Source organism: Vicugna pacos, chromosome 32 (assembly GCF_048564905.1).
Source record: "Vicugna pacos chromosome 32, VicPac4, whole genome shotgun sequence".
Lineage (NCBI taxonomy): Eukaryota > Metazoa > Chordata > Mammalia > Artiodactyla > Camelidae > Vicugna > Vicugna pacos.
The window spans coordinates 8,865,722-8,879,302 of NC_133018.1; the positions used below are offsets into that span (position 1 = coordinate 8,865,722).

The 13,581-nt window shown below is 46.5% G+C and overlaps 1 protein-coding gene across 2 annotated transcripts in view; it reads right to left on the reverse strand.

Annotated features, from left to right (window-relative positions):
- GRK3 (G protein-coupled receptor kinase 3) overlaps nucleotides 1–13,581 on the reverse strand; it is a 173,818-nt gene that overhangs the window by 100,382 nt on the left and 59,855 nt on the right. The window contains exon 1 of one of the 2 annotated variants that reach the window (XM_072952832.1): nucleotides 12,943–13,197. The exons of the other annotated variant lie outside the window; for it this stretch is intronic. Within the exon in view, the coding sequence (XP_072808933.1) occupies nucleotides 12,943–13,055 (113 nt within the window). The 5' untranslated portion in view covers nucleotides 13,056–13,197. Of the gene's footprint in view, nucleotides 1–12,942; nucleotides 13,198–13,581 lie in introns of those variants that run through there. 2 annotated transcript variants of the gene reach the window in all.

Genomic DNA, 13,581 nt, shown 5'->3' on the forward strand with positions numbered 1-13,581 from the left:
ATACATTAGTGAAGAACTGACAAGACAGACACATGTGGGCTTGGGGTAGTAAATTAGCGAAGAAGTCACAAGGTTTTGTTTACACAGCCTTCTTGGCCCGGAATTCTCCATCTCTGGTGATAAGGATGTCTCTCGGTCTCCTGTGCACATGGGAGATTTATTTCCTGCTTTCTGGAGACAAAGGAGAATCACAGTGTTCTTCCTGCATTGGTTGTTTCTCCAGTAACTTTAATTCAAAATCATCAGTATGCCACTTAGGCAGATCTTGGGGTCGGCCTGTCCTGAGCCCCAATATTAAGTGATGTGAAAATTCAGTTGGAAAAGTCTGCCCTCTCCATTTAAAATTCCCCCATCAGCCTTCCATTTAGTGGTTTCATACACTGATGATCTTTGCCTCAATCAATAGTTTCAGTAAAAGTTGCAAAATGATGACTTTTTTCCTAATTCCATCATCTCTTACACACTCATCTGCTGCAACTCCCTGATCAACCAGGGGGTTTTGGTTACCCTAAAATGAAGTTCTTACAGGAAACGTAACCCAGTGCTTAATCCTTAACCTTTTTCATTGCCATGTTTCAGAAACAGTTGGTGCCCTATTTTCATTGCCACTGGTGATCAATACAGTGTTTTGTTTGGGAGAATCTCTCTCTCTCTCTTTTTTTTTTTTTTTTGGATAGCATGGGATATCAGTTCCCTACTACTGCTGTAACAAATTACTGCAAACTTAATGTCTTAAAACAACAGAAATCCATTATCTTCCAGATACGTAAAGATCTAGGAAGTCTGAAATGGGTCTCACTGGGCTAAAATCAAAGTACAGGCAGGGCTGTTCCTGGTGGAGGCTCTAGGGGGGAACCCATCTCCTTACCTTCACTAACTTCTACAAGCCTCTTGCCCACGCTCCTTGGCCCACGGCCCCATCCATTAGTCCAAGCCGGGAAGGGTGGTCCGTTCCTTCTAATGAATGCTGTACCCCTCTGACACTGACCCTCTGGCCTCAATGACACGGAGCCCACAGAGTCACCCAGGATAATCTCTTTATCTTAAAGTCAGCACTTCAGCTGCCTTAATTCTATCTGTAGCCACAATACCCTCTTGCCGTGAGACCCGACACATTCACAGGTTCTGGGGATCAGGATGCAGACATCTTAGGGGCTGTTATTTTGTCTATCACAAGGGTTTGAATGCATAGCATATTCAGAGTATTTCAGTCAATTACAGTCACATTCTTTTGCTGTTCAAATTGCCCTACCTTTGGCCAGAGGGAACTCCTCCTGCTGGGCTCTGCATCTGTTAGACGTGATGCCCTCCCCAACCCTTGGACAGCGCCCTTGTGTTCTGATAAGACAGGTAACAGAGGTTCTAAGCTCGGCTCGCCCAGCCCCTACCCACACCCAGGGTGGTTGTGCAGGGGCCGCAGCTGTTTTTCGGGCTTTTCAGCCGAAGCTGACAAATACATACACTTGGAAAGAAAAAATAATCATGAATTTAAAATCTTTTCAGTTCAAATTGAACCTTCTGGGGTTTTTACTTAGTTTCTGCACTCATATATCCCTTCATTTAAAGTCTTAGTCCTTATTACCCAGCTTTATCTGTACGGTCTGCAAGAAATAACTGCCCACATGAGATGATCTCAAATAAACAATAACATTAAGACTTCGGAATGAAGTTTGAAATTTCTTTGCAGCTCCATCTGTCCTGAAAATATAGAGGACAATGTGGCATCACCTAGGAAAACTGAAAATGTCCATATCTTATTTATCTCTAGGTAAATATCCTCTCTGCCTACAGAAAGACTCACACGTAGGCCCAAAGATACACGGGTAAGCATCTTCACTCCAACAGCACCTGTGATTATGGGCACAGGGTTAGTAGGTAAGGGTTTCATGACATATCACACAGCAATTCAAAAGACTGAGACTCAACTGTATGTTACTGACAAGGAAAAGCTGAATACGGATCAGCAGGTGAAAAAGGCAAGTCACAGATGGACTCACTACTGTGTCTCCAACAAACAAAACTCCATCCCACTACGATATCTGTGAACTTTCTGTGTGAAGGTTACACATGCAACCTGTCATTAATTTTCTACTGCAATTTAGAATGTGCCACTAACAAGATTAGTAACGTAAAAAAATCCTTAATGCATCGTGAGTACCCGACAAGTATGTTCAAGCTGAGGGATCCCCATTTACCTCCCGACAGGGAGAGATGTGAATGTTCCTTTTGCTTTTTAAAATAAGGGTGCAACCAGAAGTACAAAAATGTGTTAAGGGTGAGAAAACAGTATGAACCCCTGCTATGTAGCTGGCCTCAATTTATAACACTGCCATCACTATTAATAAGTATCCTATTATTTAACAAGAAATTTATGGCATCTTATCTTTTAAGGAATTATTGACATATTTATGATTAAATCAACACCTCCGGTAAGAGTGTACGAAAGTCACAGGGCTATCTCATCAGATCCCTGAGGTCGATCACCCACTGAATGAAGACACTGCATTTTCAAACTGTTACTAACATCTGAAATGGACAACTTTCCTCCACCCAAATCTGAGAACTTGCTTCTCTCAGAAGATTCAGGTGGCAAAAGATAGTCTCTGAGGGGGTCTGTTAAAACGCACAGAATTGGGACGGAGGCTCCACTGTGCCGATTGCTATCAAGGTGATCTCGAGCAATTAGCTTTCTCTCTGAACTTGAACTTCCTCCTGTAATGGGGATAACGAGTATCGTGGAGCCATTTCCAAGAATCTGCAAATAGGGAAAAAAGCTTGCCCTCTGAGAATGAAAATTCTAAATCAACATGTAACACAAAGAGCAGAGAAATGCCGAAGGCTGTTCGGCCGGCCGGCCTTGGCTGGGGCTTGGTGCTTTCGAATCCAGTGGGGGCCTGCCCGCCATCTGGAGCAGGACACACGGAAATGTGGACAGAGGCCACACGCTATATAGGGGAATTCAAGGATTCCATGCCCAGCGTGAAGCCACCCCGTGGACAAATGACCCTGTCCCAGCTACTGCAGCTGACGAGCCAGAAGCTGGACCTCCCGACCCTCCGGCCACAGGCCTGTGCCGCCCGAGTCACCTTCACTTCCACAAGGGCCGCTCACAGGAGAGGATGCTCGGGACACGCGGACTCCAGCGTTGGGGCACTTGTGTGAGTGAGCGTCAAGTGCCGACTGGGAGAGATCGTGCGATCTGGGGAGCGGGAATCTCTAGGGCTTCCTCGGATCCTCTAAGGGGTCGTTCACTTTAACATAAGAACCACCAGCCTCGAAGAGAAGGTGTTCATCGGGCATGCCTGGCTGATTGATGCGAACTTCACAGTAAGAGGCAGAGGGACACTCAGTGCAGTGACAGAATCCTGTTTCCCAGTCTGAAAGGCGGAGGGCCGCCCCCAGGACCACAGGAGAGACACGGGTCCAAGGCGGAGCCTGCTATCCCCCCAGACAGACAAAATACCCCTCTCAACATCTCCACATGGGCATGTCTGGAGAAATTTTCTTCCCCTTTTTCAAGTTTCTCCCTACTACAGAGGATAACTGTAAACACAAAAGAGCTGATACACATAAAACTACAAGGCACTATATATCAGTACTTACGGGGACTCCAAATTCCATATGTCACATAAGCATGAAACACGTGTTCGTCAGATGTCCCTGGGTTTAATAAGTTCACACATTCACCTACAGACCTAACTGTTAAGTCCAGCAAGCTGATCTCGCATCACATCGTTTCCATACTGACCCAACTCACATCCCAGTTCTGGAGAATGCTTCTTAAGAACAAGGAATGAGAGTTTTACCAGGTTAGGACCCCTGAGGTCCTTCAAAATCAGAGTCTCGCTTTTTCTACCGCTCGGTCACCATATATGCTATCCCAGAGAGCCCTGAGATAATCCTGGGGCCGTAATGTTTAACTTAAAACTCTGATCTTACAGGAAGGAGCTTCCAGCCTCTACCTCGTGAAACTCTTCCAGTATGAAATGGCCAGAGAAAAACAAGCTTCTCTCACAAAATAACCTGAATTTTTTAAAAATGATAATAATTCGAAACACCAATCTCTTATCAAACAGGGCACTTTATTTAAAGGACAGAAACATACAGGTGCTAGCTGGTCTTCCACATGGAATTTAAGAAAAAAATCAATCAAATGATTAAACTCTGAGAAATCCCCAAACACAAAAACTCTCACTTTTGGGGAGAGGGGGTCATTAACGTAAGTATCCCCTCGGCCTTTGCTTAGAAATCACCACTGTGCAGAGAACATTTCCCTTGCAGCCCAATTCTAGCTGGGATGTTGTGCATGAAATAGTAAGTTTTCCTCCACGGTCACTGGAAATGAAACAAGGGACCAGGTCCAAAATGGGACACAGAAAGAGAACACCAAACTTGACACTCTATTCTATACTTAATGTGGTGATGACAAGGTTCACTGCGTCATCCTCTTCCCAGTTAGGGCGTTGTTAAGAGAAAAATATTACAATAGTTGAAAAAAACAAGACGGATTAAAGATGACTATGAAGGTCCCTTGACCTTTCCATTAGGATTAGTTCCATTTCTAAACGGAGTACAGACCTCCCCACCCCCCCAACAAACAGCGGAAGTCTCATATTTTTCAAAGAAGATATATCGAAAATGTCATCATAGCCTTAGACATTTTCACGATGCAAAATGAAAGGCTGCAGTATTTAGCAGCTGCGGCAAAGCCTTCCCGCGGAACCTCTCGTTCCTTTAACGTGAATCCTTCTCAAAAGCCATACAGATACAGAAAATTTAGAAGTGGTAACCTGAAAATATACCCAGTTAGCTTTCTAGGTAAGACAATAAAGAGCGACGGACTAACTTAATGACACAAAATACAAATACCAAGAATGGGTTATTCAAGAAAGGTTTCCTGCTGAAAATGAAGAAACTTGCTGCCTTCCCCAGCTAACAGAGTTGGAAGGTTTTGTTTTTCTTTCCTTTTCTTTCATTTTATTTCTTTGGAGTCATAAGTCTTTGAATGTACGAAACATAACCTCTAAAATCTGCAGAGATGATCTTTTCAGCATAATTTAAGCTCGCTTTCTTCCTAAAATTGTGTAGCTCGTAATTACCTAAGAATTATCCAGCGCCTATCACTTACTTAGCGCTCAGCAAAGGGCAGTCACTGTCACAGTATGTGTATAACCTGTGCCTCGCTTCCAGATTCTAATGGAAACACGAATCCCCTAATCAAACTGGTATAATGAATTTTAAATCATCCCAGGAACCAAAAATGTTCTCCCTATAATGGAACTTTTAGAGGGACTCAACCAGACACCTGAAATAGGATTTATGACTAGTTTTGCCATCACCAAATTCATTATAGTAATTTTACAGTTACCTTTTTAGTCTTCATAAATTTTAATATTCTTACTCAGTGAGGTAAATTTCAGACTGATGAAAGTAGATTACAGAGCAGTGTGCAGATTTCAGTGCCAGGATATGAGGAATGACTACAGGAACGGGGGACAGCTTCCCAGAGAAACACTCTGGGCTGGGGTAGCTGCCATCAAACGTCTGAAGGCCTGTTACTTTGGAGAGGGATTAAACTTGTTTTGCAGGACCGCCAAAGGGAAGCAAGAGATCTGTGTGCAGACTGAATTACAAGACAGCTTTCTTTCAGCACAGAGCTTCCAGAGATGCTCCTCAAAGACACCCCTGGCTGGATGTTGGAGAAGGAAGTCACCTAATGCAAGACTAGACCGGATGCCCTCCAAGATCTTCTCAAACACGAACTATGACAATGCTATGTTATTAAGATGCGATCTGTGAATGTCTAATAAAGATCAAAATGAATCACGTATGCTCAATACATTGAAGCCAGCTGCTTTTAGATTATGATTTTTGGTTCATTTTACCAAATCAAAGACCTCTAAAGGATGAGTTAGTTCTCCTAATTGCTTAGTTATCTATATTTAAGAAGAATAGCACACTTATGAGCACTTACATACTGAAGCCAACATAGCCCAAAGCCTACTGGATGGAATGATGGATGGATGGGTGGATGGGTGGATGTGTGAATGGGTGGATGAATGGGTGGATGGATGAGTGGGTGCGTGGATGGATGGATGGAAGAAAGAAAAGGGAAGAATGGGAGGGAGAGAATAAAGGAGGGAGAGAAAGAAGGAAAGAGGGAAGAAAAAAGAGGGGAGGGAGGAAAGAAAGGAAAACAATCAAGTGAGGCACCGTATGCAAAAGGTTCTAGACAAACTGTGCCACAACAAACAGCTGGAGGAAGAACACTGAGGAGAAACCTGGGGAATTCACCTACTTTCGGGGCTAATGTCAACATGTGCTCCTCGCTGCCCCGGTCAACAATCCGGATTTTCTGAAGTCCTGCCTCCCGAGCCCACCCCCTCAGAGCACTCGCCACAAGGGTCTCCGTGCAATACCACCTTTCTCTGCTACTGCTTTGTACTTTTTAAAATATCTTTTCAAATTTCTTTCAATCTTTTTCTCTCGAGTTTTCTGTGTATGAAATGAATGTTCTCGCCTGCTCTCAAATGTAGTGTATGGATACAAAATGCTCACAAGGGGCAGAGATTTCTACTGCAACATTTCGTGATCAGAAAGGAACAGGAATCAAATTGTACAGATGGGGAAACTGAACACAGTGAATGTGAGTGACTTGCCGACGGCCTGTGGCAAGTTGCCAGTGGAATCGGGGCTCTATTTCCTAATCTAGAACTTTCTCTTTAAGTCTACTACGGCAGGTAGGAGGGAGGGCATGGGAAGATGCGGGGCCAGCGATGACAGCTGGGCTTCAAGTTCACTAAGGAGGAAGGTCTGCCCGGGCTCCTTCGAGATAATCACTTTTTCCTGCTCCTGACACCCTGGAAGGAGGAAATGGCGGCAAACACGAGTACAGGTCCAAGGCTGGGTCAAGGCTGACTCTCAAGAGCCACCAGCCCCAGAATACGTGACCTGCAAAAACATCTTCACTGCCTTCTCTAACAGGCTTGCTCAACTCTGTCCTATGTAGAAAGTGTTCCAAGATGCTTACACGTCTCACGGAACCCAAAGCACGGGGACCCTTAAGAAGTCTTCCAAAATTAGAAGAAACATTTACAGGACACGGAGACCCTGCTGCATATCAGACCCATCCAGCAATCCAAAAAAAGGCTCCGAGATCCTAACTTCTCATTACTGATGAAAATAGAGAAGAAGAAATAAGTGAGAAAGACGAGAGGCAGCGGCAGGTCCAGGGCACCCAGCCTCGTTAGCATGCAAATGACTTACCATACAAGTGATTTCTCAATAATAAAGTAGAAGTTGCCAAGTTAATCATTTCCATTTCCCCATGGCCAGTGTCCAGAGAAGGACAGACCATCCCACACGCAGAATGCATTTTCACCTACAGCAGTCTTCGAACACGCCATCTTATTAACAAAGGAAGATCATTTGAATGAGAACGTGATTTTTATTGCAAATAAAGCCAAAAATGTTGTTTTGTCCCTTGACTCTTTTCCCAAAAATGGATTTTTTTTCTTTTTTTGGAGCGGGGTGGGCAGCCTGAGCTGCCCTTATTTCTAAATAATCACAGAGGTAGAAATTCTGTTTGAAGGCCAGGGGGCAAGGCAGTCTATTATTATACAATTTCTCATTAACAGCAGTGAGATCGCGCTTCTTGTGTTAAACAGAACAGGCGTTTAACCCTCGAGCTACTCCTGGGAAATAAGGAAGAAACTGCTTATTCACTTAGTCATAATTACCGTTTTCGCAGGTCCCAGAGGAATAGCTGTTCTCTATCAGTCTCTGAGGACCGTCCTGACCTTCCAAACACCACGCTGGCAGCTGACTGAGACAGCACGCAAAATGATTTTTTCCCCAACCAAAAAGAAAAAAAAAAGCAACGCTATGTCCCTCCCTTGCAAAATGAGAAGTAACGCTGTTTGCTCTTCCTTTTGGTGCGACGGCTGCGGATCCAGGTGGAGAGAACGGGATGCAGGGACACCTGGGTGCCGATCCTGCACCTGCCTCGGCTGCTTTCAGCTGTCACTGGGGCTGAGTTCCTCAACCTCCCTGAGCACCTGCTCCTCAGGTAAAAACGGGACTGATGCTACTCACCTGACAGGACTGTTGTGGGGAACAAATACACTACAGAGGCAAACTGCCTGGTGGGGTGAGCTCTCAGGAAATGGGCATTACTGCATCACTTCCTCGTGGCATCTCAACTTCTGCCTGTCACGGCTGCGAGGACCCCGGGCGTCCTCTCTCCTACAGAGCATCTCCTACTTTTCTTGCCACCTACCAACTGATAAAGACCTAAATGTCCCTTCTTTAAGCCTTGACACCTGGTCCAACAGTGTCCGTCCCCGTCCAAACAGATGTTTGGCAAAGCCCAATTCAGTATACTGAGGATGTGTTTTAAGAGGCTGTGTTTGAGAACACATCGCTTCTAAAAGCTGGGACTGCCTGTTCCTCAAAGACATCGACTGGGCTCTTGATTCAAAGCATTTCACAATGCTCGACTTGGGCAGATTCTGGGTCCAAAACTGATTGCACTGGAACATCTATTTCTAAGAACTGCCAACTGCACGCAGCACTTTTATCTTCAAGTTACTAACGCGAATTAACTTTGACCTAGAATGAAATAATAACTGAAAGGTCAGAACAAATTACATATTAAATGTGTACCTTAGGGAAAAAAAAAAAAAGAAGCAGGAACACACCATAGACATACTCCCATCAGCAATAGGGTGCTTTCTTCCTGAAGGTGATTCGTTCTCTCAACCTTGACTCTTCGGTTCAAAGTTAGGCTAGGGTCCAGAAACGCGCGGGCAGAGAAGATCCTACAACCTCAACAGAGAGGAATCTTTCAAATCGCCCACCGCTCGCTCCCAACTGGAGGTGGGGAAATTACAGAATAAATTCCATTTCCAAAACGGAAGAGTAATGAGCTATTTTTCAAGATCAGTTATGTTACATAGGATAGTTTTTATCATCGGAAGATGCAAAGTACCAAATTACTATCTATATTTTGCTTAGATAGCTCTTCAAAGAGAATAATTAACAACTTAACTGTAAAACATTTAGCAGGTAGGGGAGGATATAGCTCAAGTAGTAGAGCACATGCTTAGCATGCATGAGGTCCTGGGTTCAATCCCCAGTATCTCCTCTACAAAACAAATAAATAAATAAACCTAATTACCTCCCCTCCACCAAAAAAAAAAAATGAGCAGATGTAATACGTTGTGCCCTGTGAATATGGAATAATAAAAGCCTCTCAGTGCTATCTTATCCACAGTTAAATAGAATCTTCAAGTAACTGAACTTTAAACACCTTTCTCAACTTTCTGTGTATTTCCCCCAGACTGTAAGCCCCTTGAAGGAAGTGGCTGTGGCCGGGGAGTCACAGTATCCCCATGCTTGGCTCAGAGAAACAGCTCTACAACCATGCGCAGGATGAACGTAACCAATGGTATCACCAGCGTTCTTACGAACGATCTAAAATGCTCCCGGGAAGTTGCAGAGCATCTTTCCAATGTTTTCGGACCTTCCTACCGTATCATATGAATACTTGGAATGGACAAGTTTGGCAGGGTCATGAGCCCAAATTTTCAAAGTCCACTGAACGGAAAGGAAACCCCAGTAGAAAGATCCAATCCGATGTGACCCAACCTCTTTCAGGTACGTGTGATCCCAAGTCAACTGGATTTCACTCTGTTTGGGAAAGGTTAAAAGAACAAGGAGCCCAGAGGAAAACACTCCGCGGCTTAAGATGCTGACCCTTCGTAGGCCTTGGCTTCTAAATGAGACCCTATGAAATAAAAGTGTTTGTTCTCTAACTTGGCATAAAACAATTGGCCCGCGCGGCTGAACGTGCGTGTTTCCAGCTGCGCCTGCGCAGTGAGTCCGTGGGTGGGTCACAGCTTCCTGTTCCCAACAGACCCCATTACCAGCTACATTAGCTCAACAAATGTTTCAGTAAACTAACGCGGCGATATAATTTGAACAAATAGGCAGCTTTTACAGGATTTACACTCATTGGTTCGTTAATTGAATGATGTGTCAGCAGAACAAAATGGTTGCCTCTTGCCATCTCAGAAAAGCAAAATCTCCCCTGGGCAGACTGTTCCATTTTCTGAGATTTTCCCCATAACAGGCAGGGGACTGCACGCCCCACATTTCATGTAAATTAGCTAGATATTGTGCAGTTCTGTTGCCTTTCTGTTTAAAACTGTGGAAAAGGCACAGCAAAGAAAATAAGGAAGCACACAGACTATTACGGCGGCTTCAGAGAACTAGCTAAAGGAAAAGTCACTAGTGGATAGACCAGTGGCAAGTTTCATGGTACCCATTTAGACTCCAAAAACACAAAGCTAAATCTCTTTCTCAAGAATACTGAATGAAGCTGAAATCAAAACTCTTATCACAAAGCATCCGACCTGTGTCTTTTGCCAGAGTCAAATCACACCAGGTTTCTGAGTCATTTTAATGTGAAATTAACTTACCAAATCTAGGAATCCCCCAACCTCCCACCCCCTTCCCCAAACTGAGCAGATGGGCCACTGACTGTCATCCAGGGATAGAGGAAAGCTGTTTCACCTGATAATTTCAACTGAACAGAATCCTAACACAGGCTGTTACTACGTAAATGGTCACAGTACAAAACTAAAGCCGGTGGAGATAAACTCAAAACAAATTAGAATCTCTGGAGGAGGTTCCAATGGCCTTATTCAGGAGTCTATTAAAAAAAAAAAAAGAAAGAAAGAAAAAACCAGCAACAGAATAACAACCACATAAGAGCTGCTTCCTAAAATTACTCTCCTGTTGATACGTCTCAATTCGAAAATGTCATGAGAAATAAGCTCGCCGTCAACTCTGCCGTAAAAGAAAAGCACTACCGAAGAATGCCACCGAAAACAAAGGCCTTCATACAAGGAAGTGAATACCTTCCGCACATAAGTATGTTCTTAAGAGGAGCACTAAAAAAGTAGAAGTCACATTAAGTCCAAAACACCAAGAAAAAAAAAAAAAGAACAGAAGTTCCTAATTTTAGTAATATTATATATCACCGCCCACCCCAAAAAACTGCCCATGAGTTAAGATTTGTTGATTTTACATACAGACACTTTATATATTTAGGACTCTCTGCCCTTAAGGAAGAAAAGGAAAGGAGTAAAAGAAATTAAGCATTATATATGACATTATATATGACACTTATAGAAATGTAGGGATTTTTTTAAATGAAATTCAGGTTTGATTTGGGGGTTCCTGTTTTACTTAGTTACCCATTTGCCAGAAATTTTAAACAGCACTGATTTCCAAGGAGCTTCAGACATGTTAAGAGTCTGGAAGAGGAGTGCTGATTTCACAACACTCCATAAGGTCTGCACTCTTCCCTGACGTTCACTGCTTGGCTTTGCTGATCCAAGAACCTTCCCTGCAAAACCTACAAGACGCATGGGCTACAAAGGGCAAGCAAGCCAAACACATCCCGCAAGCACGTATTCACTTACACAATTTGACTTTTCACGACAAATAACTCAAAGAGGCTGCTATTGTCTGTATCGTGGGGCTGGGGCTCAGAGACTTGTGAAAACAGTCTAATGATCACCTAGCATCGCAAGAAAGATTTTTTTTATGTTGAGGTGCCATCTAAGCAATCTTGGATGTATAATGATGCTTTCAAACAGAGAATAGCTTTGGTTTAGATTCCAATATTTTACAAAAATGCGCAGTTTCAAACTCACCATATAGAAGATACCTCTTCTCTATCATCAATTCCCCCAAGAGCTATTTAGCATCAAGGAGCCACATTCACTGTACAACTCATGATGGTGTTCATCAGAAAAGAAGCGAGGGGGGAAAAAATCCAACCCTAATCCTTTGATACACTATTTGAAACTCCCTATTAATCTGAAGAATGATCTTTTCTGGGGTGGTGCTAATGATATGCACTAATCGAGTCTTTTAGTACTTCATCAATAATAATTATTTTTGAGATAAAATTGCAACATGGTATGGACCTCACCAAACCCCTTGCCAATTCAATCAGGCCCTTCTCTGGTCATTTAAACAACAAATTTCTCGCCTGGAATCATCCATTCAATGTGTGTTTATAAGTGGGTCCCATTTCAACCTTTTAATAAAGTGCCACCAGAAGATCTGCAAGTTGAGGAAAGCAGCTCAGGAGACACACTCTGTACCAAAAAGAAAATCAGGTGGGTCAGAATCCACTCCTTGCTGCCTGGGGGCACAAAAGAGGAACGGAGTGTAAGAAGCTCACAGGACCGGTGACCCTCAAGAGAAGCAAGCACTGCAAATTGCAGTTTAAGTACCTGGGGCGAAAGACAACACGCCTGCACTCCCCAGCTGAGGCGCCCAGAAGGAGATGAGGAGAGGACGGAGTTGGAAAGGGGGACCGCAGTAGGAACCAGGGAAGGAACGGCCAGGATGGAGTACAAGGGAAAGACAGGCATGGGGCAGGAGTGACAGGGATGGGACGGACAGCCGGGAGACCATATGTTGGGGCTGGAGGGGAAGACAAGGATGCCAGAGATGGGGCCAGAGGGATAGGGATAGGAATGGGGCTGGAAGGACTCGGATGGGGCAGGAGGGAACCACAGCAATGAAACAGGAAGGACCATAGGGATGGGGCTGGACCGAGAGCCCGGGACGGAGCTGGTCTAGCCAAGTCACAACCACATCCTAACAGCTCCCTGCTGGGGCGCTCGCCGCGCGCCGCGCTGGGCAGTTCGGAGCGCTCTCTCCCGGAGTCCCCCCAGGAGCCCTCCGATGCCCCATTTCAGAGACGGGAACAGCGAGGCCGGCCCTCCAGCGCCCGCTCCCCGAGGTCGCCTGCCCCGGGGCAGCGGCGGCAAAGCGCCCGACCCTCCCGGACGCAGGGGGTCGCTGGCGGCCGCGGGGGGCGGCGGCGCGGGGGGCGGCGCGGGCCCGGGGCGCCGGTACCTGGGCTCGGGCAGGACGATCTTCTTGCTGGCGCGGGCGGCCGGGGTCGCCTTGCTCTTCTCCATCGCCATCAGGTAGCTGACATCGGCCAGCACGGCCTCCAGGTCCGCCATGTTGGCGAGCGGCGGCGGCGGCGGCGGCGGCAGCTCCTCGGGACCCTGACGGGACGCGCTCCCGCCGCCGCCGCCCGCCGCGCCCCGACGTGGGGGGGCCGCCCCGGGGCAGCCCCCCCCGCGCGCTCCCGCCCGCCGCGCGCCCCCCCCGCGCGCCCCCGCCCCGCGTCCCGCTCAGCGCCCCGCAGCCTCGTGCCCGCCCCGCCCCCCCCGCGCGCCGCCCGCGGCCCCGCGCACGCGCCGCCGCCCCCGCCCCTTCCCCGAGGGTCGGCAGGGAGCGCGCGCCCCGCGGCCAGTGCCCCTCGGCGACGGGGCGGAGCGGCCAGGCCCGGCCCACCCCTTGCCGCCTGACCCAGTCCCCGCGGGCACCGTCCCGCCCTCCCCTCGGGGTGGCCACGGGGGACTTCCTCTCCTCCTCCTCCTCCTCCTCCCGACTTCCCGCTTGGAGCTCCCGGCGCTCGCACGCCCCCCTCTCCCCCGAGACCCCTGCGAATCCGGGGCGCCCTGGACCCAATGCACACCACCC